Source organism: Canis lupus, chromosome 24 (assembly GCF_011100685.1).
Source record: "Canis lupus familiaris isolate Mischka breed German Shepherd chromosome 24, alternate assembly UU_Cfam_GSD_1.0, whole genome shotgun sequence".
Taxonomy (NCBI): Eukaryota; Metazoa; Chordata; class Mammalia; order Carnivora; family Canidae; genus Canis; species Canis lupus.
The window spans coordinates 443,169-466,771 of record NC_049245.1 but is presented as its reverse complement, the minus strand read 5'-3'; the positions used below and the strand labels follow the sequence as shown (position 1 = coordinate 466,771).

At 41.2% G+C, this 23,603-nt stretch overlaps 1 protein-coding gene across 6 annotated transcripts; it reads left to right on the top strand.

The window, feature by feature from the left end:
- The first annotated feature begins 1,550 nt into the window (after positions 1 to 1,550).
- LOC606793 (cystatin-13-like) lies at positions 1,551 to 23,287 on the top strand. 6 transcript variants are annotated; one of them, XR_005377439.1, is made up of 5 exons: positions 1,840 to 1,973; positions 4,571 to 4,912; positions 19,415 to 19,528; positions 19,949 to 20,106; positions 23,131 to 23,283. XR_005377439.1 is itself a non-coding variant. In XM_038571398.1 (4 exons), the coding sequence occupies exons 2-4, from the start codon at positions 4,685 to 4,687 to the stop codon at positions 23,212 to 23,214; spliced, it is 426 nt and encodes a 141-aa protein (XP_038427326.1). In that variant the 5' UTR covers positions 1,551 to 1,753; positions 4,574 to 4,684; the 3' UTR covers positions 23,215 to 23,287. The 6 variants fall into 6 exon arrangements, 5 of the variants coding, with proteins under 5 accessions (XP_038427326.1, XP_038427325.1, XP_038427327.1 ...); XM_038571398.1 differs by lacking the exons at positions 1,840 to 1,973; positions 19,949 to 20,106 and adding an exon at positions 1,551 to 1,753 and having other exon boundaries at positions 4,574 to 4,912; positions 23,131 to 23,287; XM_038571397.1 differs by lacking the exons at positions 1,840 to 1,973; positions 19,949 to 20,106 and adding an exon at positions 1,551 to 1,753 and having other exon boundaries at positions 23,131 to 23,287.
- Positions 23,288 to 23,603: the final 316 nt, after the last annotated feature.

Below are 23,603 nucleotides of genomic sequence, written 5' to 3'. Positions count from 1 at the left end.
TCTGTAGTGTTCCAGCTGTTCTCTCTTTAAATCTCAGGTCGAGGGATGCCAGGGTGGCTCAGCATTTGAGCGCCTGCCATCAGCACAGGGTGTGATCTTGGAGTCCCAGGATCGAGTCCCACATAGGGCTCCTTGCATGGAGCCTGCTTCTCTCTCAGCCTATGTCTCTGTGTCTTTCTCTGTCATGAATAAATAAATAAAAATCTTTAAAAAAAATCTCAGGTCAAATTCGTAGGTGTTCAGGAAGATTTGAAAGTTATCTAGGTAAGTTGCTCGGGCCAGGTGAGTTGAGGACCCCTACTCTTTCACCATCTTGCTCCGCCTCTCCCTTCTTTTAAATTTTATTTTATTTTTAAAAATATTTTATTTATTTATTCATGAGAGACACAGAGAGAGAGAGAGAGAGGCAGAGACATAGGCAGAGGGAGAGGCAGGCTCAACACAGGGAGCGGGATGTGAGACTCGATCCAGGTCTCCAGGATCACGCCCTGCTGAGCCACCAGACATCCCTCTTTTAAATTTTAAAGAGCTTTTTCCATAAGAGAGAATTTAGTTCCTTGCCAAAGACCAAATATCTTCCAAGTAACTTAATCTGTGTTCTCATTCATCTCTTTATTCTGTGTGTATGTGCACATGTGTATGTGCAACAAAATGTGTGGACAAATTAACTATCTTTTTCCATTTTGGTGTCTGTGTTTTATACCTGCTTAGAAACTGCTCCTCGGGCCAAGTACACAATTTTGTCTAAAACATCTGAACCCTCAGCTGGCAATTCTCAGGTTTTATAGGGTTCAAGAGTCTCACTTCCTGTTTGGAGTTTTATCTTATGTATCTCAGGTATGATCCTCTTTATGCTGATATATATTTTCTTCTGGATAAACAAATATTAATCCCCAACCATTTGAGTTCCTGGGAGCTGCTTGTCACTGCCAGGCTCTAACTGCAGAGTGGGATGGAGTCTTCTCCTTAGTGGAGCCTGGCTTGTGGCCTGAGAATCACCACCAGGAGAGAGAACTCCCACATGGGGGAGGCAGGCAGAATCAGGAATTCTTACCTGGGACATGGTTAACAAAGGGGGGACATATGGCAAGTGGGTCTGTGGGGATCTAATTTGTTCATCCCACAGAGGTATGTCATATCAACACCACCATTGCCAAATGATGCCTTCTACTTGGTGTTCCTGGGGGCAGCTCTTCTCAGGCATAGGTACTACCTCCCCAAGGGCCTCTCAGTTCCAGATTCCCTGACCCAGGCAGTTTAATGCCTCATCCTGCCTCTAGAACTATAGAGTCACATAACAAGACCCTGACAGAAAGAACCAAAGAGGTGCTTTCATTTTTAAGGGTTTCAGTCCTAAGCCCAGGTATTTAGAAAGCCAGAAGGTGTGAAACAAGCCAGATTTCTGCACTAGGGGCAGATACTGCCGGCTCTTGCTGAGTTCATGAAGCTCTCAGAGCTGAAGGATCTGTCAGATTTGCACTGCACTTGAGTAGCATCAGAGGGACTGAGCTTACCTCACAAAGGGGCCCCAGATGTGATCACCTGGCCAGAGAGTGCAGCCAGAGGTCAAAAGCACCCCTGACTCAGGCCTGACTAACACCCTGACCAGATGCAGGGGCATGAACTGAGTGTGGCTGACAAGGCGTGCTGGTCAAAGCTCAAGTCCTCAAGAAGGAGACAGATACCACTTGTGGGTGAGACAGCCAGCTGAAGGCTCATCAAGCAGGAGTGTGGTGAAGACCTTGGTTCTGAGGTGGGTCTGGGGTATAGCTGCATCAGGTGTGGAAGGATTATGATGCCAAGGTGGCCTCCAAATGTTCCCTGGGAAACACATTCTGACATCATGGAACAGAAAGGCTTGAAGGCCAAAGTTAGCTGCTTGAGCATGTCCCATGTGTATCAAGTTAGTGCAAACTTTCAAACCATCCAGCAAGAGGCTAGGCAGGGAAAGAGAACAAGCTAACACACTTCAGGTATGGTGGGGGGCAAGCCATGAGACACAAAGGCCAGGTTGGTTGGACCCTGGGCCTGTGATACTCTCTGCTGCCTCAGTCTCAAAGCTGATGGAGTTACGGGGCCCATAGTAAGGGTTTGAGCAAAGCCTATATGGCAGGTCAGAAACACACACTGGCCTTGATGAGACACACAGGCAAGTCTGCCTGGTATAGCTGGACACGTTGAGGATTTGGTTGACGGTTTCTGGAGTGAGGACACGTGGAGCCAGGATGGCATCATCACTGGGTGGCTGACGTAATACCTTATGAATATTCTGTGTTCCATGTATCTCATGTGTAGTTAGTGTCTGGTGAATATCAGGTGTCTCTTGATTATGCTGTCACAGTCCTTATTCAACTTAGGCAAGCTATATTTACTGCTTATCTGTGATGAACACAACTTGTGGACTTTGCCTTTGTCTCTGTTGGGAAGGAAAAATTTCTTGTCTCCTTCAAAGGCCTTCTAGCCACACTAAGGATCAAATTGACATGCAATAGGTTAACAAGGAAAAAAATCAAATTTAATTTCATACATATGGGGAATCCATAAAGACATTGAAATTCCAAAGGCACTCAGGTAAACTGAGGTATATATGTCACTCTGAACTAAAGAGAAGGGTGTGGTCTAAGACTTCAAAGAGAAGGGATGTAATCCTTAGGAAGAAAGAAAAAGAATTGATGTTTGGTAAACAAATTGGCCCCTTTCACTATTATTTATATTCCCCAAATGAATGTTTGTCCTTCTCCGATTGACTTATTTCACTCAGCATAATACCCTCCAGTTCCATCCACGTTGAAGCAAATGGTGGGTATTTGTCATTTCTAATAGCTGAGTAATATTCCATTGTATATATAAAGGGAGACAGAACATAAAGACTCCTAACTCTGGAAAACGAACTAGGGGTGGTGGAAGGAGAGGAGGGCAGGGGGTGGGGGAGAATGGGTGACGGGCACTGAAGGGTACACTTGACGGGATGAGCACTGGGTGTTATTCTGTATGTTGGCAAATTGAACACCAATAAAAAATAAATTTATTATTTAAAAAAAATAAAAATAAAAGTAAAACAAAACAAAAAAAAATTGGCCCCAATGAAACAATGGGACCCAGAGGGGACTTTGCTAGGTTTCTCCTGTCTACTATACTTTGTTGACAGTATAATGTGGTTGTCTGTGGTGATAGATATCTTCCTGGAGCAGGCTCTCTATCTAAATTTTTTTAGGTTAGGGGAAGGGAAGAGGTATAGAACTTTTCCTGAATCTGCTGGGTTTTGATTTTTTTTTTAATTTTTTTTAATTTTTATTTATTTGTGATACTCACAGAGAGAGAGAGAGAATGAGGCAGAGAGACAGGCAGAGGGAGAAGCAGGCTCCATGCACCGGGAGCCCGACGTGGGATTCGATCTCGGGTCTCCAGGATCATGCCCTGGGCCAAAGGCAGGCGCCAAACCGCTGCGCCACCCAGGGATCCCAATTTTTTTTTTTTTAAATCAAAATAATCGGGGATCCCTGGGTGGCGCAGCGGTTTGGCGCCTGCCTTTGGCCCAGGGCGCGATCCTGGAGACCCGGGATCGAATCCCACGTCAGGCTCCCGGTGCATGGAGCCTGCTTCTCCCTCCTCCTGTGTCTCTGCCTCTTTCTCTCTCTATGTCTATCATGAATAAATAAATAAATCTTTAAAAAAAAAATAAATCAAAATAATCTTCATGCCAAAGTAGTTCCTTTTGAGGTGGCCTGCCCTTGGCCCCTACATCCCTCGGGCTATTTGCTTCTTCATTATCTATACTTAACACACTAACTGTTGTGGCTCTGTCTCAGGAGCTACATCTTGATTCACCTTCTATAAGAGAATCAAATCTCCTCAAAAGCAATTGTTACAAGCTGTAATCTACACATACTCCTCTGTTAGATTGAGGTAGGTCTGAAGGTGTGTTTCAGGAAATGAGGTGAAGCTCCTACACTAAGTCAGGTAGCCTGAGGCTTTACTTGACCCCTTTGTGAGTCCTATCTTCCTCCTGTGTAAAAGGGGCTATTCCTTATGTGGCCCCAAGGGGGATAATTAAAGAAGAGAAATATGTGATATTCTTATTATAGGGTCTGGCAAGACTCAATAATACTCCATAAACAGATCCCAGTGTGATTGCTAATGAGTCTGACTGGAAATGGGGGAGACACAGGGGGGCAGTTTTGAAGCCAGACAAAGGCTTGGCTGAGGATTTTCATACATGCTTCTGAAGAGGAAACAAATAAGAAGTTTTGACACCAGTGTTCTTCCTGTGACGTGCTTCTGTTGCAGAATTTGTGCCTTTCTGTGCACTGAGAACTGATAGAGATAGGCCCCTGCACTGGATGTGAGAGGGACCTCGCAGACAAGGAGGCTGGGGTCACTTGGTAGGGAAGGGGAAGGAAAGGACAGCGAGTGTGTGGAGGCATGCATTCCTTCCAGAAAGGAACAGCCAGTAGGAGAAAATGCTCTGAATTGTGACTGCTGATTTATTACTCCACTTCTCTATGGGGAAGGAGAGAGAGAATCTCATAGGACATAAAGCTAACAGAAGTTCTCCCCCTTTTATCCCTAGCAGTGCCAGGAAGACGTGGGGGTGCAGAAGCAGCACAGCCAGACCAGCCCATGTCCTACTATAGTCCTGTAAGGACAGAAGGAACAAGACCTGTACCCCCTTGGCTGAGGTGCCATGGCCAGACCCTGCCTGAGTCTGCTGCTCCTGGTAGCCACTGTGACCCTTGTGTCCAGAGGTATCCATGCCTGGGGCAGGTCAAAGGTGGTGAGGACGTTCCAAGACATTCCTGAAACTTATGTCTATGTGCAGCAGGCGCTATGGTATGCCATGAAAGAGTATAACAAGGCCAGCAAAGACAAGTACATCTTCAAGGTCATAAAGGTCTTGAAATCCCAGGAGCAGGTCAGTGAGCATGCTCTCTCTTCTTTCTCTTCAAGATGCAGTCATACAGGGGCCCATTATTCATGGAGGGCACAGACACCAGGGAGTGGAAAATAGCTAAGAGATGCCTTTAACCAAATATATATTACTTTTATTTTAGGGGTTTCTGGAGGAAAATTAGTTACACTTCATCCTTTCTTATTCTGGGATGAAACATAAAATAAAGATCATAATAACTTAATATTGATTACAGTCATATCAGAAAGCATAGGTGAGAGCCCAAGAAGGGCTATTGAAAGGGACAAATTTGGGACAGTTTGGGCTGATATCAAAATGAGTCATTACTGTTATGGATTATGACACAATGAAAAAGCAAAGGAAGTGCAAGTCCAGCTTTCACTGAAAAAAGAAATGGAAGGCTTTTTACAGAAAAAAACAGCTACCTATAGATGTAAAAGATTGTGTAAGGAGTAAATCATCATGGCAATAACTACTTCAGGCAAACATCATCAATGAATCCTACAATCCCTGGGGTGGGAAAGTGGTGGGGGACAAATTGCTTGCAGGGATTCTTTCATTAATTAATTACAACAGGGAAAAGATACCCTTACGATCAGGACACCTGGCCAAGACTTTGTTCATTAAATGTTTGTGAACAATACTGGGACAAACTAACATCATGTGCCCCTGATGTGAGGTCACAGAAAGGACACAGCGTCACTAGTGTATGGTATCATTGTCTGAAATCAATCCCTTAAAGGTAATCACAAGGAACAGTTAGACATATCCATATTATGGAGCATTCTGTAAGACCTCTTAAAATTATCAGTGTCATGAAAGAGGAAAAGCAAGGAAATGGCCTGATTAAAAGACATGTAAGATTCTTCTACACGAGGCTGTCCAAATTTCCCAGGCCATTTGTTGAAGAGACTGTCCTTTTTCCAGTGGATAGTATTTTCTGCTTTGTCAAATATTAGTTGACCATAGAGGGCCCATTTCAGAATTCTCTATTCTGCTCCATTGATCTGTGTGTCTGTTTTTCTGCCAGGACCACACTGTCTTGATGACCACAATTGTAGTACAACTTGAAATCTGGCATTGTGATGCCCCGGCTCTGGTTTACTATTACAATATTCCCGACTATTTGGCATATTTTCTGATTCCATACAAATCTGAGGATGATTTGTTCCAACTCTCTGCAGAAAGTCCATGGTATTTTTATAGGGATTGCATTGAACTTGTAAATTGCCTGGGGAGCATAGACATTTTCACAATATTAATACTTCCAATCGTGAGCATGGAATGTTTTTCCATCTCTTTGTGTCTTCCTCAATGTCCTTCAGAAGTGTACTGCAGTTTTTAGGGCATAGATCCTTTACCTCTTTGATTAGGTTTATTCCTAGGTATCTTATGCTTTTGGGTGCAATTGTAAATGGGATTGACTCCAATTATTTTTTTTCTCAGATTTCTTTTTAAAAAATTTTTTTATTGGAGTTTAATTTGCCAACATATAGCATAATATCCAGTGCTCATCCCACCAAGAGCCCCCCGCACTGCTCATCACCCAGTCACCCCAACCCCCACCCACCTCCCTTCTACTACCCCTTGTTCATTTGCCAGAGTTAGGTGTCTCTCATGTTTTGCACCGTCACTGATATTTTCACTCATTTTCTCTCCTCTCCTTCTATTCCCTTTCACTAATTTTTATATTCCCCAAAAGAATGAGACCATATAATGTTTGTCCTTCTCCAAATGACTTATTTCACTCAGCATAATACCCTACAGATCCATCCATGTCGAAGCAAATGCTGGATATTAGTCCTTTCTAATTAGTCCTTTCCTGGGCAGATCTAATTTTAACTCTTTGAGGAACCTCCACACAGTTTTCCAGAGTGGCTGCACCAGGTCACATTCACACAAACAGTGCAAGAATTCTCCCCTTTCTCCACATCCTCTACAACATTTGTTGTTCCCTGTCTTGTTAATTTCCCCATTGTCACTGGTGTCAGGTGGTATCTCGTTGTGGTTTTGATTTGTATTACCCTGATGGCCAGTGATGCAGAGCATTTTCTCATGTGCTTGTTGGCCACGTCTATATATTCCTCTGTGAAATTTCTTTTTTTTAATAAATTTATTTTTATTGGTGTTCAATTTGCCAACATACAGAATAACACCCAGTGCTCATCCCGTCAAGTGGCCCCCTCAGTGCCCGTCACCCACTCACCCCCACCCCCCGCCCACCTCCCCTTCCAGCACCCCTAGTTCATTTCCCAGAGTTAGGAGTCTTTATGTTCTGTCTCCCTTTTTGATATTTCCCACACATTTCGTCTCCCTTCCCTTATATTACCTTTCACTGTTTATATTCCCTAAATGAATGAGAACATACACTGTTTGTCCTTCTCTGATTGACTTACTTCACTCAGCATAATACCCTCCAGTTCCATCCACGTTGAAGCAAATGGTGGGTATTTGTCATTTCTAATAGCTGAGGAATATTCCATTGTATACATAAACCACATCTTCTTTATCCATTCATCTTTCGATGGACACCGAGGCTCCTTCCACAGTTTGGCTATTGTGGCCATTGCTGCTAGAAACATCGGGATGCAGGTGTCCCGGCGTTTCACTGCATCTCAATCTTTGGGGTAAATCCCCAACAGTGCAATTGCTGGGTCGTAGGGCAGGTCTATTTTTAACTCTTTGAGGAACCTCCACACACTTTTCCAGAGTGGCTGCTTGAGTTAACATTCCCACCAACAGTGTAAGAGGGTTCCCTTTTCTCCGCATCCTCTCCAACATTTGTGGTTTCCTGCCTTGTTACTTTTCCCCGTCTCACTGGTGTGACATGGTATCTCATTGTGGTTTTGATTTGTATTTCCCTGATGGCAAGTGATGCAGAGCATTTTCTCATGTGCGTGTTGGCCATGTCTATGTCTTCCGCTGTGAGATTTCTCTTCATGTCTTTTGCCCATTTCAGGACTGGATTGTTTGTTTCTTTGCTCTTGAGTTTAATAAGTTCTTTATAGATCTTGGAAACTAGCCCTTTATCTGATACATCATTTGCAAATATCTTCTCCCATTGTGTAGGTTGTCTTTAGTTTTGTTGACTGTATCCTTTGCTGTGCAGAAGCTTCTTATCTTGATGAAGTCCCAATAGTTCATTTTTGCTTTTGTTTCTTTTGCCTTTGTGGATGTATCTTGCAAGAAGTTACTGTAGCCAAGTTCAAAAAGGGTGTTGCCTGTGTTCTCCTCTAGGATTTTGATGGAATCTTGTCTCACATTTAGATCTTTCATCCATTTTGAGTTTATCTTTGTGTATGGTGCAAGAGAGTGGCCTAGTTTCATTCGTCTGCATGTGGATGTCCAATTTTCCAGCACCATTTATTGAAGAGTGTCTTTCTTCCAGTGGATAGTCTTTCCTCCTTTGTCGAACATTAGTTGAACACAGGGTTCAGGGTCCACTTCTGTGTTCTCTATTCTGTTCCATTGATCTATGTGTCTGTTTTTGTGCCAGTACCACACTGTCTTGATGACCACAGCTTTGTAGTACAACCTGAAATCTGGCATTGTGATGCCCCCAGATATGGTTTCCTTTATTAATATTCCCCTGGCTATTCGGGGTATTTTCTGATTCCACACAAATCTTAAAATAATTTGTTCTAACTCTCTGAAGAAAGTCCATGGTATTTTGATATTTTGCATTAAACGTGTAAATTGCCCTGGGTAACATTGACATTTTCACAATATTAATTCTGCCAATCCATGAGCATGGAATATTTTTCCATCTCTTTGTGTCTTCATCAATTTCTTTCAGAAGTGTTCTATAGTTTTTAGGGTATAGAACCTTTACCTCTTTGGTGAGGTTTATTCCTAGGTATCTTATGCTTTTGGGTGCAATTGTAAATGGGATTGACTCCTTAATTTCTCTTTCTTCAGTCTCATTGTTAGTGTATAGAAATGCCATTGATTTATGGGCATTGATTTTGTATCCTGCCACGCTACCAAATTGCTGTATGAGTTCTAGCAATCTTGGGGTGGAGGCTTTTGCGTTTTCTATGTAGAGTATCATATCATCGGCAAAGTGGGAGAGTTTGACTTCTTTGCCAATTTGAATGCCTTTAATGTCTTTTTGTTACCTTATTGCTGAGGCTAGGACTTCCAGTACTATGATGAATAGCAGTGGTGAGAGTGGACATCCCTGTCTTGTTCCTGATCTTAGGGGAAAGGCTCCCCTTTGAAAATGCTTCCCCGTTGAAAATGATATTTGCTGTGGGCTTTTCGTAGATGACTTTTAAGATGTCGAGGAATGTTCCCTTTATCCCTACGCTGTGAAGAGTTTTGATCAGGAATGGATGCTGTATTTTGTCAAATGCTTTCTCTGCATCTAATGAGAGGATCATATGGTTCTTGGTTTTTCTCTTGCTGATATGATGAATCACATTGATTGTTTTACAAGTGTTGAACCAGCCTTGTGTCCCAGGGATAAATCCTACTTGGTCATGGTGAATACTTTTCTTAATGTACTATTGGATCCTATTGGCTAGTATCTTGTTGAGAATTTTTGCATCCATGTTCATCAGGGATATTGGTCTGTAATTCTCCTTTTTGTTGGGGTCTTTGTCTGGTTTTGGAATTAAGGTGATGCTGGCCTCATAGCATGAATTTGGAAGTACTCCATCTCTTTCTATCTTTCCAAGCAGCTTTAGTAGAATAGGTATGATTTCTTCTTTAAATGTTTGATAGAATTCCCCTGGGAAGCCATCTGACCCTGGACTCTTGTGTCTTGGGAGGTTTTTGATGACTGCTTCAATTTCCTCCCTGGTTATTGGCCTATTCAGGTTTTCTATTTCTTCCTGGTCCAGTTTTGGTAGTTTGTGGCTTTCCAGGAATGCGTCCATTTCTTTTAGATTGCCTAATTTATTGGCATATACATGTTCATAATATGTTTTTAAAATCGCTTGTATTTCCTTGGTGTTGGTAGTGATCTCTCCTTTCTCATTCACGATTTTATTAATTTGAGTCTTCTCCCTCTTCTTTTTTATAAGGCTGGCTAATGGTTTATCTATCTTATTAATTCTTTCAAAGAACGAACTCCTGGTTCTGTTGATCTGTTCCACAGTTCTTCTGGTCTCGATTTTGTTGAGTTCTGCTAAAATATTAATTAGCTCTCTTCTTCTGCTGGGTGTAGGATCTATCTGCTGTTTTTTCTCTAGCTCCTTTATGTGTAAGGTTAGCTTTTGTATTTGAGTTCTTTCCAGTTTTTGAATGGATGCTTGTATTGCGATGTATTTCCCCCTTAGGACTGCTTTTGTTGCATCCCAAAGATTTTGAACGGTTGTATCTTCATTCTCATTAGTTTCCATGAATCTTTTTAATTCTTTCCTAATTTCCTGGTTGACCCTTTCATCTTTTAGCAGGATGGGCCTTAACCTGCACGTGTTTGAGGTCCTTCCAAACTTCTTGTTGTGATTTAGTTCTAATTTCAAGGCATTATGGTCTGAGAATATGCAGGGGACGATCCCAATCTTTTGGTATCGGTTCAGACCTGATTTGTGACCCAGTATGTGGTCTATTTTGGAGAAAGTTCCATGTGCACTTGAGAAGAATGTGTATTCAGTTGAGTTTGCATGAAAAGTTCTGTAGATATCTGTGAAATCCATCTGGTCCAGTGTATCATTTAAAGCTCATTTCTTTGGAGATGTTGTGCTTAGAAGACCTATCGAGGGTAGAAAGAGCTAGATTGAAGTCACCAAGTATAAGTGTATTATTATCTAAGTATTTCTTCACTTTGGTTATTAAATGATTTATATATTTGTGAGCTCCCACATTCGGGGCATATATATTGAGGATTGTTAAGTCCTCTTGTTGGATAGATCCTTTAAGTATGATATAGTGTCCCTCTTCATCTCTCACTACAGTCTTCGGGGGTAAGTTTTAGTTTATCTGATATAAGGATGGCTACCCCTGCTTTCTTTTGAGGATCATTTGAATGGTAAATGGTTCTCCAACCTTTTATTTTTAGGCTGTAGGTGTCCTTCTGTCTAAAATGAGTCTCTTGTAGACAGCAAATAGATGGGTCCTGCTTTTTTATCCAGTCTGAAACCCTGTGCCTTTTGATGGGGTCATTAAGCCTGTTCACGTTCAGAGTTACTATCGACAGATATGAGTTTAGTGTCATCATGATATCTATTCAGTCCTTGTTTTTGTGGATTGTTCCACTGAACTTCTTCTTAAAGGGGAATTTTAAGAGTCCCCCTTAAATTTTCTTGCAGAGCAGGTTTGGAGGTCACATATTTTTCAGTTCCTGCCAGTCTTGGAAGCTCTTTATCTCTCCTTCCATTTTGAATGAGAGCCTTGCTGGATAAAGTATTCTTTGTTGCATGTTCTTCTCATTTAGGACCCTGAATATATCCTGCCAGCCCTTTCTGGCCTGCCAGGTCTCTGTGGAGAGGTCTGCTGTTACCCTAATATTCTTCCCCACAAAAGTCAGGGATTTCTTGTCTCTTGCTGCTTTAAGGATCTTCTCTTTATCTTTGGAATTTGCAAGCTTCACTTTTAAATGTCGAGGTGTTGAACGGTTTTTATTGATTTTAGGGGGGGATCTATTTCCTGGATTTGAATGCCTGTTTTCCTTCCCAGATTAGGAAAGTGTTCAGCTATGATTTTTTCAAATACATATTCTTGCCCTCTGTCCCTTTTTGGCGCCCTCGGGAACCCCAATTAAACGTAGGTTTTTATTCCTCAGGCTGTCGTTTAGTTCCCTTAATCTATCTTCATGGTCTTTTAATTGTCTGTGTCTTTTTTCCTCAGTTTCCCTCTTTGCCATCTACTTGTCTTCTATGTCACTCACTCGTTCTTCCACCTCGTTAATCCTCGTCGTTAGGACTTCTAGTTTGGATTTCATCTCATTCAATTGATTTTTAATTACTTCATGATTGGACCTAAATTCTGCAGTCATGAAGTTCTTGAGTCCTTTATGCTTTTTTCTAAAGCCACCAGTGGCTTTATAATAGTGCTTCTGAATTGGCTTTCTGACATTGAATTGTAATCCAGATTTTGTAGCTCTGTTGGAGAGAGGACTGTTTCTGATTCTTTCCTTTGCGGTGAGGTTTTCCTTCTAGTCATTTTGCTCAGTGCAGAGTGGCCAAAAACAAGTTGTATTGGGAAAAGGAGAAAAAGAGAGGAGAGAAAGAATGACAGAAAATAGAAAAAGACAAAAGAAAAAAAGAAAAAAAGAGAAGAAAATGAGAAAGAAAAAGAAAGAAAGGGAATAAAAGGATGGAGGAAGCAAACAGAAATCAAAAAGAAAAAAAACATGAGGGAGTATCTTCTGTTTCTGTATACTTTAAGTCCCTTGACTTCCCCTGGAACTTATCCGTCTAGCTGGTCTTCTGGGGGAGGGGCCTGCTGTGCTGATTTTCAGGTGTTAGCACTTGGGGGAGCTGCTCTGCCCCTGCCTGGTGCAGGGCTCAGTGGGGGTTGTTTACCCCGTGAGGCCCCTGGAGGAATAGCCGCAGTGGTGGGGCCAGCTCTGGAAACCTGGATTCAGCCCCCTCAGTAACTACCGAGATCTCTGTTTGCAGGGCCTGGAGGCTCTGGGGGGCGGGGCTGCTGGTCTGCTCACCTGGGGCAGGAGCGTCCTTGCGGTCCTGGGCCCTCCCAGCCTCTGCCTGTCCCGGGGGAGGCCGGATCCTGGGCTGTGTCCCGGCGCCCTGTGTTCCGGGGCCTGCGCTGTTGGATTTGCGCTCCCGGGCCGCGGCCCCCTCCGCGGAGCAGCCCCCGAGCCCCTCCGAGCTGCTCCGGGTCCTCTGTGCGCGCTGCAGCCCTTAGGGAGCTCGGCGCACTCTCCCGGGGCGCAGGTGTCTGTTACTGTCCCAGGGAGCCCGAGGGCATCCTCGCCCTCCTGGGTCCTGCTCCAACTCCCTGGGAGCCCCTTTCCGCCCGGGAAGGTTGGTGCAGCTCCTGCTCCTCCGGGACGGGGCTCTCCTGTCCTGGGGACCCTCGCCCCGGCCTCAGCCCGGCTCCTCGCGGGGCCCCTCCCCCTGGAGGCCTTTGTTTCTTTATTTCTTTTTCCCCCCCGTCTTCCTACCTTGATAGAAGCGCGAACTCTTCTCACTGTAGCGTTCCAGCTGGTCTCTCTTTAAATCTCAGGCCAAATTCGTAGATTTTCAGGAAGATTTGAAGGTTATCTAGGTAATTTGGTGGGGACAGGTGATTTGGAGACCCCACTCTTCCGCCACCTTGCCCCTCCTCAATTCTCTGTGAAATTTCTGTTCCTGTCTTTTGCCCATTTCAGGATTGGATTGTTTGTCTCTTTGCTGTTGAGTTTCATAAGTTCTTTATAGATATTGGAGACTAGCCCTTTATCTGATACGTCATTTGCAAATATCTTCTCCCATTCTGTAGGTTGTCTTTTAGTTTTGTTGACTGTTTCTTTTGCTGTGCAGAAGCTTTTTATCTTGATGAAGAGCCAATAGTTCTTTTTTGTTTTGTTTTGTTTCCCTTTCCTTCATAGATGTATCTTGTAAGAAGTTGCTGTGGCCAAGCTCAAAAAGGGTGTTGCCTGTGTTCTCCTCCTGGATTTTGATGGAATCCTGTCTCACATTTAGATCTTTCATTCACATTTTTAAAAGAAGACCTTTCATTCATTTTGAGTTTATCTTTGTGTATCGTGTAAGAGAATGGTCCAGTTTCATTCTTCTGCATGTGGCTGTCCAATTTTCCCAGCACCATTTATTGAAGAGACTGTCCTTTTTCCAGTGGATAGGCTTTCCTGCTTTGTCAAATATTAGTGAACAATAGAATTGAGGGCCCATTTCTGGGTTCTTTGTTCTGTTCCATTGATCTATGGGTCTGTTTTTATGACAGTATCATCACACTGTCTTGGTGATCACAGCTTTGTAGTACAACTTGAAATCTGGCATTGTGATGCCCCTGGCTCTGGTTTTCTTTTTTCAATATTCCCCTGGCTATTTGGGATCTTTTCTGATTCCACACAAATCTTAGGATGAGAATTTTGCATTTGTTCCAATTATCTGAAGAAAGTCCATGGTATTTTGGTAGTGATTGCATTGAATGTGTAAAATGCCGTGTGTAGCACTGACATTTTCACAATATTACTCCTTCCAGTCCATCATCATGGAATGTTTTTCCATCTCTTTATGTCTTCATCAATGTCTTTCTGTGGTTTTTAAGGTATAGATCCTTTACCTCTTTGGTTAGGTTCATTCCTAGGTATCTTATGCTTTTGGGTGCAATTGTAAGTGGGATTGACTCCTTACTTTCTCTTTCTTCAGTCTCATTGTTAGTGGATAAAAATGCCACTGGTTTCTGGGTATTTATTTTGTATCCTGCCACACTGCCCAAATGCTGTATGAGCTCTAGCCATCTTGGGGTGGAGTCTTTTGGGTTTTCTATGTACAGTATCATGTCATTTGTGAAGGAGAGTTTGACTTCTCTTTTGCCAATTTGAATGTCTTTTATTTCTTTTTGTTGTCTGATTGCTGAGGCTAGGATTTCTAGTACCATGTTGAATAACAGTGGTGAAAGTGGACATCCCTGACTTGTTCCTGATCTTAGGGGAAAGGCTCTCAGTTTCTCCCCATTGAGAATGATATTTGCTCTGAGCTTTTGATAGATGGCTTTGAAGATACTGAAGCTATCACATTGATTGTTTTGTGTGTTGAACCAAACTTGCATCCCGGGGATAAACCCCACTTGGTCATGGTGATTAATCTTCTTAATGTACTGTTGGATCCTATTGGCTAGTATCATGTTGAGAATATTTGCGTCTGTGTTCATCAGCAATACTGGTGTATAATTTTCCTTTTTGGTGGTGTCTTTGTCTGATTTTGGAATTAAGGTGATGCTGGCCTCATAAAACAAGTTTGGAAGTACTCCATCCCTTTCTATCTTTTGGAGCAGCTTTAGTAGAATGGGTATTAATTCTTCTTTAAACATTTGATAGAATTCCCCTGGGAAGCCATCTGGCCCTGGACTTTTGTGTCTTGGGAGGTGTTTGATGACTGCTTCAATTTCCTCCCTGGTTTTTGGCCTGTTCAGGTTTTCTATTTCTTCCTGTTCCAGTTTTCATAATTAGTCATTTTCCAGATATGGATCCATTTCTTTTAGGTTGCCTAACTTATTGCTCTCTTACACCATACACAAAGATAAACTCAAAATGGATGAAAGATCTAAATGTTTGTCAAGAATCCATCAAAATCCAGGAGGAGAACACAGGCAACACTCTTTTTCAATCTGACATCAGCAACTTCTTGCAAGATACATCTATGAAGGCAAGGGAAACATAAGCAAAAATGAATTATTGGGACTTCATCAAGATAAAAAGCTTCTGCACTGCAAAAGAAACAGTCAACAAAACTAAAAAACAACCTACAGAATGGGAGAAGATATTTGCAAATCACATATCAGATAAAGGGCTAGTTTCCAAGATCTATAAAGAACTTATCAAATTCAATAGCAAAGAAACAAACAATCCAGTCCTGAAATGGGCAAAAGACATGAACAGAAATTTCACAGAGGAAGACATAAACATGGCCAACAAGCACATGAGAAAATGCTCCGCATCACTTGCCCTCAGGGAAATACAAATCAAAACCACAATGAGATCCCACCTCACACCAGTGAGAATGGGGAAAATTAACAAGAAAGGAAACAATAAATGTTGGATAGGATGTGGAGAAAGGGGAGCACTCTTGCACTGTTGGTGTGAATGTGACCTGGTACAGCCACTCTGGAAAACTGTGTGGTGGTCCTCAAAGAGTTAAAAGTAGAGTTACCCTGCAACCCAGCAATTGCACTACCGGAGATTTACCCCAAAGATACAGATGCAGTGAAAAGGTGAGATGCCTGTACCTCAATAGTTTTAGGAGCAATGTCCACGATAGCCAAAGTGTGGAAGAAGCCTCGGTGTCCATCGAAAGATGAATGGATAAAGAAGATGTGGTCTATATACACAATGGAATATTATTCAGCCATTAGAAAGGACTAATACCCAGCATTTGCTTTGACATGGATAGAACTGGAGGGTATTATGCTGAGTGAAGTAAGTCAATTGGAGAAGGACAAACATTATATGGTTTCATTCATAGGGGGAATATAAAAAATAGTGAAAGGGATTATATGGGAAAGGAGACAAAATGAGTGCGAAATATTAGAGGTGACAGAAATGAGAGACTCTTAACTGGGAAATGAACAAGGGGTAGTGAAAGGGGAGGTGGGCAGGGGGATGGGGTAACTGGGTGATGGGCAGTGAGGGGGGCACTTGCTGGGATGAGCACTGGGTGTTATATGTTGGCAAATCGAACTCCAATAAAAAATATACAAAATCATAAAAAATTAAAAATAAATATAAATAAAGAAAAAGAAAGCTCAGATATGAAATGTGACAACTAAATCCAATATATGATTTTGTATTATCTCCTGGATTTAAAAAGAAAACTATCAATGACATTATTGGGGTAATTGGAGGAATTGGAATGTGGACCATGTTGTAGAAGATAGTGTTGCACCAATTATGTTTCCCAAGAAAGTTGATGGGACTGTAGTTTGGGGGGATCCCATAGAAGAATCAGTAGGTGCCCAGAAGGAAAAGGGATTCAGCCAGTCTGGCTGGAATTTAAGGAAGGGAAGAGAGGGGGCTGACGGAGAATGGAGGCTACCGTGCAACATCAGAATGACATGGAGTACAGGGACAGTCTTGTGCTTCTCTTCCTCCTTCCACCATCTCCTCTCTACTGTCTGCCCTTTCACCTTGCTTTCCATTCCTCCATGTCATCAGGAACCTGAGTTAGGAATTAAGGAGTTAGGAGAGGAGGCTCATTTGACCGCTTCATCCCCTGGGGCATTTGGCCTCTTGGCTCTCCTCCACACTCACAGGCCTTGGGTCCCTCTAATCTTGGTTATGTTGTTTGTGTTTCTTGGGTACTGGACACCTCAGGCCAGAAAGTGTGTCATTCAAAAGAATGAGGTAGAAATAGGTTTGAAAAGAGGCTAAACAGAAGTATTTAAAATTCCTTGACATTCCATCTACATACCACTGGAAAACACACTGAAGAAAAGAGTAAGGAAGAATGAAACATCCCCTCCAAACAAAATTAACTGAAAACAAAACAAAAAGAAAAAGAAAAATGCTTGGTGATAATTCAGATTAAACTTAGTAACACATACACAAGCTTTATATAAAGAGAATAGGTATATCTTATTGGTTGATTTAACTTAAAATACAAAGATTGTATCAGGAGTTAGAAAATTATAGCCTGCAGACAAGTCTGGCTTGCTGCTTATTTTGTATGCACCATGAACTAAGAATGGTTATAAGAAATTTAAAAAAAAGAATATTTCATAACATGAAAATTACATACAATTTAAATTTCTATGTCTATAAATAAAGTTTTATTAGAACATTGCCACCTATGTTATGAGTGCAGTCTAGGGCCACCTTTGTGCTGCAATAACAAGATTATATGTTCTGAGCCTAAATACTCTCCCGTTGAAGAAAATGTTTGCTACTTGCTTTAGTTCATAGTTGACTAAGTCTTTGCTGCAGATTTTGTGCAAGGTGAATGATGGTAAAAATGAGAACTGTAGGTCTGACTATATGCTAATTTCTTTCAAGAAATACAGTGCAGTACTATAAATGTATTTTCTCTTATAATTTCTTTAAAAATTTATTTTCTCTAGTTTACTTTATTTCAAGAATATATGCATACTTCTGGTCAACAGTAGGCTATTGGTAGTTAAGTTTTTTATAGTCAAAAGCTCCACTTAGATCTTTGATTGTGCCTGTAACTCCTTGTTACACATTGCTTTGAACTTTTTGCCTTGAACACATTGTTCAAGGGTCAGCTGTATATACAGTCTACTTTATGCCAGACCTGGTTGCTTTTCATATGCTCATTCAGATCTCACAACTCATTATGTAGAAGCTATTTTCTTCCACCTTAAAGAGGAAATGGGGCCAGAGTGGTTTAATAATTTTTCCACAGCACACAACTGGTATGGAGAAGAGCTAAGGCTGCCTACAGTGAATGAGCACACATTTTAACTGAGTGGAATGGATGGAGTGCAAGTGGTGGGACATTGCAGAAAGACTAAAGAGGTCACAGAAGGTCAGGAGAGTCAGAAGGGCCTGTCTGTGAAAGCAGTGAATGGCTGCCTCAGCAGCCAGGATCCCCATTCCTTTCCCTTTTCTGGGCAATCCGGGATCAAGCTAGGGCTGGTGGTCAGTGGTGGTGGTTGAATCTGATTCAGTATTATTCTTTTTATGATAATTTTAACTTGGAAGTATTACTCAAATGTAAAGCAATGGTTCTCAAATGGGCATGGATTTTGCTTGGCAGGGAATTTTTGGCAATAATTGGAGGGATTTTTGGTCATCACAATCAGAGAAGGCCACTATACACACCTAGTGGGCAGAGGCTAGGGACACTGTTACTGCATCCCCTATAGCACCCAGGACAGCCCTCACCACAAAGACTGATCCAGCCCCAAATGTCAATAGCGCTGAGTTTGAGAAATTTGTTATCTAGTCATAAAAAAAACTCCTAAGAGTATGTCTGGAAGTTGTTGAGCTGAAAAATGGTAGCAAAGACTCAATTTCCTGCATTTCCAATCTCACTCTTCACTTCCTGAGAGCACCCTGGAAACAGTTGGCTCTGTCATTCTAGACACTTTATATACACTTACATAAATAACTGAAAAAATTTTAAGTATATATGATATTCAAAAAACTACTTAGAATTCTGCTGACCATTTTGTTTAATGCCCAGGCAACTTCCCTAGGATGTTCAAAATGTTTACTATGCTTTTGAGATGATGTCTTACTCTTCTAGGGTCAGTGAATGTGTTTAACTTGGTAATTTTAATACCGTCTCTCCCTTAAGTTACAAAATCTTATATTGTTCTCATTTTTAAATAATTAATAGTTTCTATTTGCCATTGTGCATTTCTATTTCCCCAGGAAACCTCTGAAATACAGAGGCCAGTGGGGGGTCTGCAAGGAAGAGGCCCTGCAATCAGGGATTCAGGAGAGTGGATCATGTGGAATAGGGTTGGATTGCTAAAATTGCCAAGGAGGGAAGCTAAAGAGAGAAGCAATACCCTCCAAACAAATTTCAGTTATTAGATATCATTTCTTCTCCCAAATCTATTGAATAAGTATGAAGATGTTTAGACTCTGCAGCTTATTTCCCAAGCTCTATAAGCACACCATTACCTTTCACAGGAAAACATTATTTGGGGATTTTTCTTCCTTTATCTTGGGAACAGTTGTCACTATTCAACATTCAATACCATGATGTGAGACAAATAGGCAGATAGAGGGAGAGATATCAAGGTAAGAACTCATCCCCTCCTGTTACCTCAAAATTTCTGGCAAGGAAACTAGGGAGGGAGATGGGGAGGCATTCTTTGCCCTAAGCAGGATATGTTTATTTATCAGAGATGACAGTTGGTATCATACATTCGTTTATGATATCTAATTTCTAAATTACTCCTTGACAGGTCACAGAGAGTTTAGACTACTTTCTTGAGGTCAAAATTGCCCGAACAATGTGCAAGAAAATTTCAGGAGAAAATGAATATTGCCTATTACAAAAGGATCCCCAAATCCAAAAGGTATGTGCCTCAGGTGGAGGCAGTGGATGGCCTGGTCAGATCTGCATACTAGACAGAGAAAACCAATAGGACCAATCCTGCTTTGATTTTCTTGTCTCCTTTTAAACCATATTCTGATCATATAGCCAGATTCCAGACACAGACATAAACTGTTTCTATCAGTTTTTGCTGGTACTCTTCACCCCTGCCAAAACACACATAACACTTAGTGGCTTAAAGCAACACCCATTCATTGTTTCTCACTATCCTGCAATCTGGGCTAGACAGAAGTAATTTTCCTTTCCCTTGTTCAAATTTGTCTTTATGATCTTTTCATAAAGTTACTTCTAATTTTTCTCTTTCATAGTTGAAACTGCATTTACAAGTATGTATATTTCTGTGTCTTTTGAATTTTCTTCACCTGTTTGGTGAATACCTAAGGCTGGCTGGCATGAGATACGGCTAAGCAAAAATAATGGCAGATTAGTGGTTCCTGAAAATTGCCCATACATGTGCAAATAAAATACATCTTCATATTCTGATGAATAGTAGGCACCACAGCAGAATACCAAACATGAATGGATGGCTACATCTAGAGAGTAAGTTGTTATTATAAATTGCTATTATTATAAATTACTAGATTTTAATGAAGTAATATTTTAAAAGTTCTGGTAGATACTAAGAATGATATATCAAATAACCATGAACTTGATATTATAACTGTAATCATTTTATTACATTAATTTAAATGTTTATTTCAACAAGTAAAATGTTAAACATGCATTCCACTTCTCCCTCTCAAATATAAACACTCAAATTGTTGAGAAGTGTTCTTACCCACCCACCTCCATTACCATCACTCCTTGTTGAAGAAAATGCGAAAGCTTCTCCCTGTACCTGTCACTACCCCCATCTTCCCTCTGCCATTAGGCCTATAACTTGTAAAACCAAGCTGTGGAATATCCCATCCACTTTCCACAAGTGTTGATCCCCAAATACTCCATAGTAAATATTCTCTACACTGAAAAAAATGTGTTCTTACCCATTAAAAATTTTTTTAAATTTGTGCATGCAGAGTTTTGTGTGTTTTTCAAAATTTACGTACATTTTGGAACTTTCTCTTGTTATGAGATTTATTATGTTGGTACAATCTGTTATTATTTATTTATGCCAAGTGATTTCTTGGGCCATTTAAGGTGTATAGAAATCAGCCAAAATTGTTTTTGTTACTGCATATTAAGCTCTTATATGACTGTATTATGTTGTATTTGACCATCTCACTATTTTGGATACTGTGGTTGTCTTAAAATTTCACTCTTAACCACAATGCAGCAGTGACAGTTTGGATGCATGCTGACTGAGCAGGTTTGGGGCTATCCCCGGGGGCACCCTCTAGAGTAGGGCTGCCATACTGCTACACATGCAGCTTCAGCGCTCCTGGGGCCACTACATGTGACTTGCAACCTCAGTTTTACTCTCCAAAGTGGTTGGACCAGCACATCTTCCATAGTGATGTGTGTGGTTGTTCATTTTCCCTCAGCACTTGGGGTTGAATCTTAAAATGTTTTCATTCTGATGTATGTGAAAGGTGATCTCCCCACCACTTCACTTGGTTGCTTCCTACTGATCATCCAAGTTTTCACTTCTAGGCTTTGCTTTTTAATATTTTTTTTTTTCTGGAGCAACCAGAGGGTCCCTGTCAGGAGCCACAGCCAACCCACTGGAACCCCCTGACCTCAACTCCTCATGCTTCCCACTTCCTTCCTCTATCTCCCCTTGGCCAAACCCAACTGGAAGCCAGAGGGTGCCCAGTGATGTGATCTATGGAGGTCAGAGAGCAGGGTTCCCATTGTCACAGAGAGTTGAGGTCATAGGGTGAGAGTGCCCATTGACACAGCCCATAAAAGTCATTGGTCTTTCAAGATACACCAGGTATGAATAGAAGAAGTACAGACACTGAGAGACACATGGAGAAAAGACGGCATAGGGGCAGGAGTGGATTAATAGGAATCTGTTAGGAGTCTAATGGAATAGATCAGATGAGAGATGATGTTGGTTAGGATGGAGGAAGTACTCGGTTTTAGATGTCTGTGAAAGGCTTGGAATTTGCTGATTGATTGGCCATGGAGAGTAAAAAGAGTTAAGTATGACTTCAAGGTTTGTGGAGTTTGGAGGCAGTTTGCTCTCTTGGTTTCCTCTTATGTTCTCATCCTCTACATGGAGCAACTGGCATTCAGTAGACTTGGTCACCCTGATTGCATCCACTTCTTATCACGCAGAGAATCCTCTCTGTCTCTGTCCTTGGAAAATGTCCCCTCCTGTTTCATAGAGCTTCTGCAGATTTGACCTTATCTGCTTTCTTTAGTTATTTATTGGGATTTAGAAAGGAATAAAAGGCAAACATCTGAGATCCTTGAAATATAAATTTAAAACTTGACATGATTTTAAAGTTATTAGCTTGATACATGTAGAAAATTTAGAACTTTCAAAAATTTAAACCACTTAAAATCAGTTATTAATACCCTTATGTAAAGTTTACCACTGTCCATATATTTTTATACTAGTTTTCCTATATTTTATATCTGCAGTTTTGTGTAGTTGGGATCCTACTGTATACTATTCTATAATTCAGATTTTCATTTAATAATAACTAAGAATTTATAAAACTGTAAAATATTGGAAAGCATCATATAGTGGAACTATGTGATTTCATTTAATGGTGTTCCACATTTCACTTAGCAAATCCCTGAGCATTGGTTAAGTTTTTCTAACTTTTAGCTATTATGAACATTGATTTAATAAATATTCTTTATTTCTATTTGTTTTATTATTGTTTCCTTGTAGACAGAGTTCCTGGATGTTGAATTACTCACCAAGGGTTTGACTAGACTGCTGGTAGCTTGGTCCTATTTTCTTCCTCAAGCTGATCCTCAATATTTGTATCTTCTATAACTTCAATTCTATTTAATGTTGCATCCATGTTTTCATTGATATAGTGAGGGATTTCTCATTTGTATTTTTATTCTAAGTGAATACAAATTTTAGGAGTGAGAGGAGGGACATAAGTGAATTCATCCCACACAAGAGCCTGAAACTCTCTCTGCTCATTCTGGATGTCTTGGGAAACCTCAGTTCCCTGGCTTCAAGTTTTGCTTCTTGTCTCTGGCCAACCTTGATCTGCTGCCCCACCAAGATGTGCAGGACTCTGTATTATTCCTGTTGGGTTGCTTCTCTTGGGAAGGACTCATTGGGCCCTCCATGCAGCATGCAATCTCAGTAGGCTGCAGAGAAATCACCGTGGCTGGATGAAGGCCCAAGCTGGAGATGAGAATTTCTGAGAACAATTTTCTGGGCTCCTGCTATACATGATGGCTTCAGATCACAGGGAGGTGAATTGGGAGGGGTTCATTCTGGTGAGTGAGGCTGGCTCCACTCCCATCTGGTCTCAGATACAGTAGCTCCAGGGACTGCAGGGGTATGGCTGGCTTAGGCTGATTTTAGACAGCCTGAAACCAAATTCTGAAATTTGGTTTAGAAATAAGAAACCCAGAAATAGAAACTTCCGTTTATTTATTTTTCTTTTTTATTTCTTACAAGCTAATTATTCTTTTTGTCTCTTTTAGATGTTTTTTTGCACCTTTATTGTTGCAACCAAACCTTGGAAATTTGAGTTCACTATGCTGAAGAAACACTGTGAAGAGGTCTAATTATCTTCTAGCATATTCAACTGCTCTCACTTCCATTTAAAGAAGCAAATACACTTGCAAAACATTTAAATAAGTTGATTCGTTGACTTTATTTCTGTGGCCTTTTTGCCTTTTGTGTGCTTTTCAGGGGCTGGTACTGAGAACTTGATGCCTTGTTAGTGTTGGTCAGCCACTTCTAGTTCACTCACACATCTACTAGCAGGACAATGTGTTACCTACCAGTAAATAGAAGACATTGTGAACCCATTTCCATATCTCATTGAACTATGAGCACAAATTACTTTTCACTGGAAGCTATTTCTGGAGAACTAACTGGGGGACTCAGCACTCAACTGTTTCATGCTGGTGGGTTGTTTCTTCAAGGTTCTGAGGGTCTGGCTTGCCTTGAG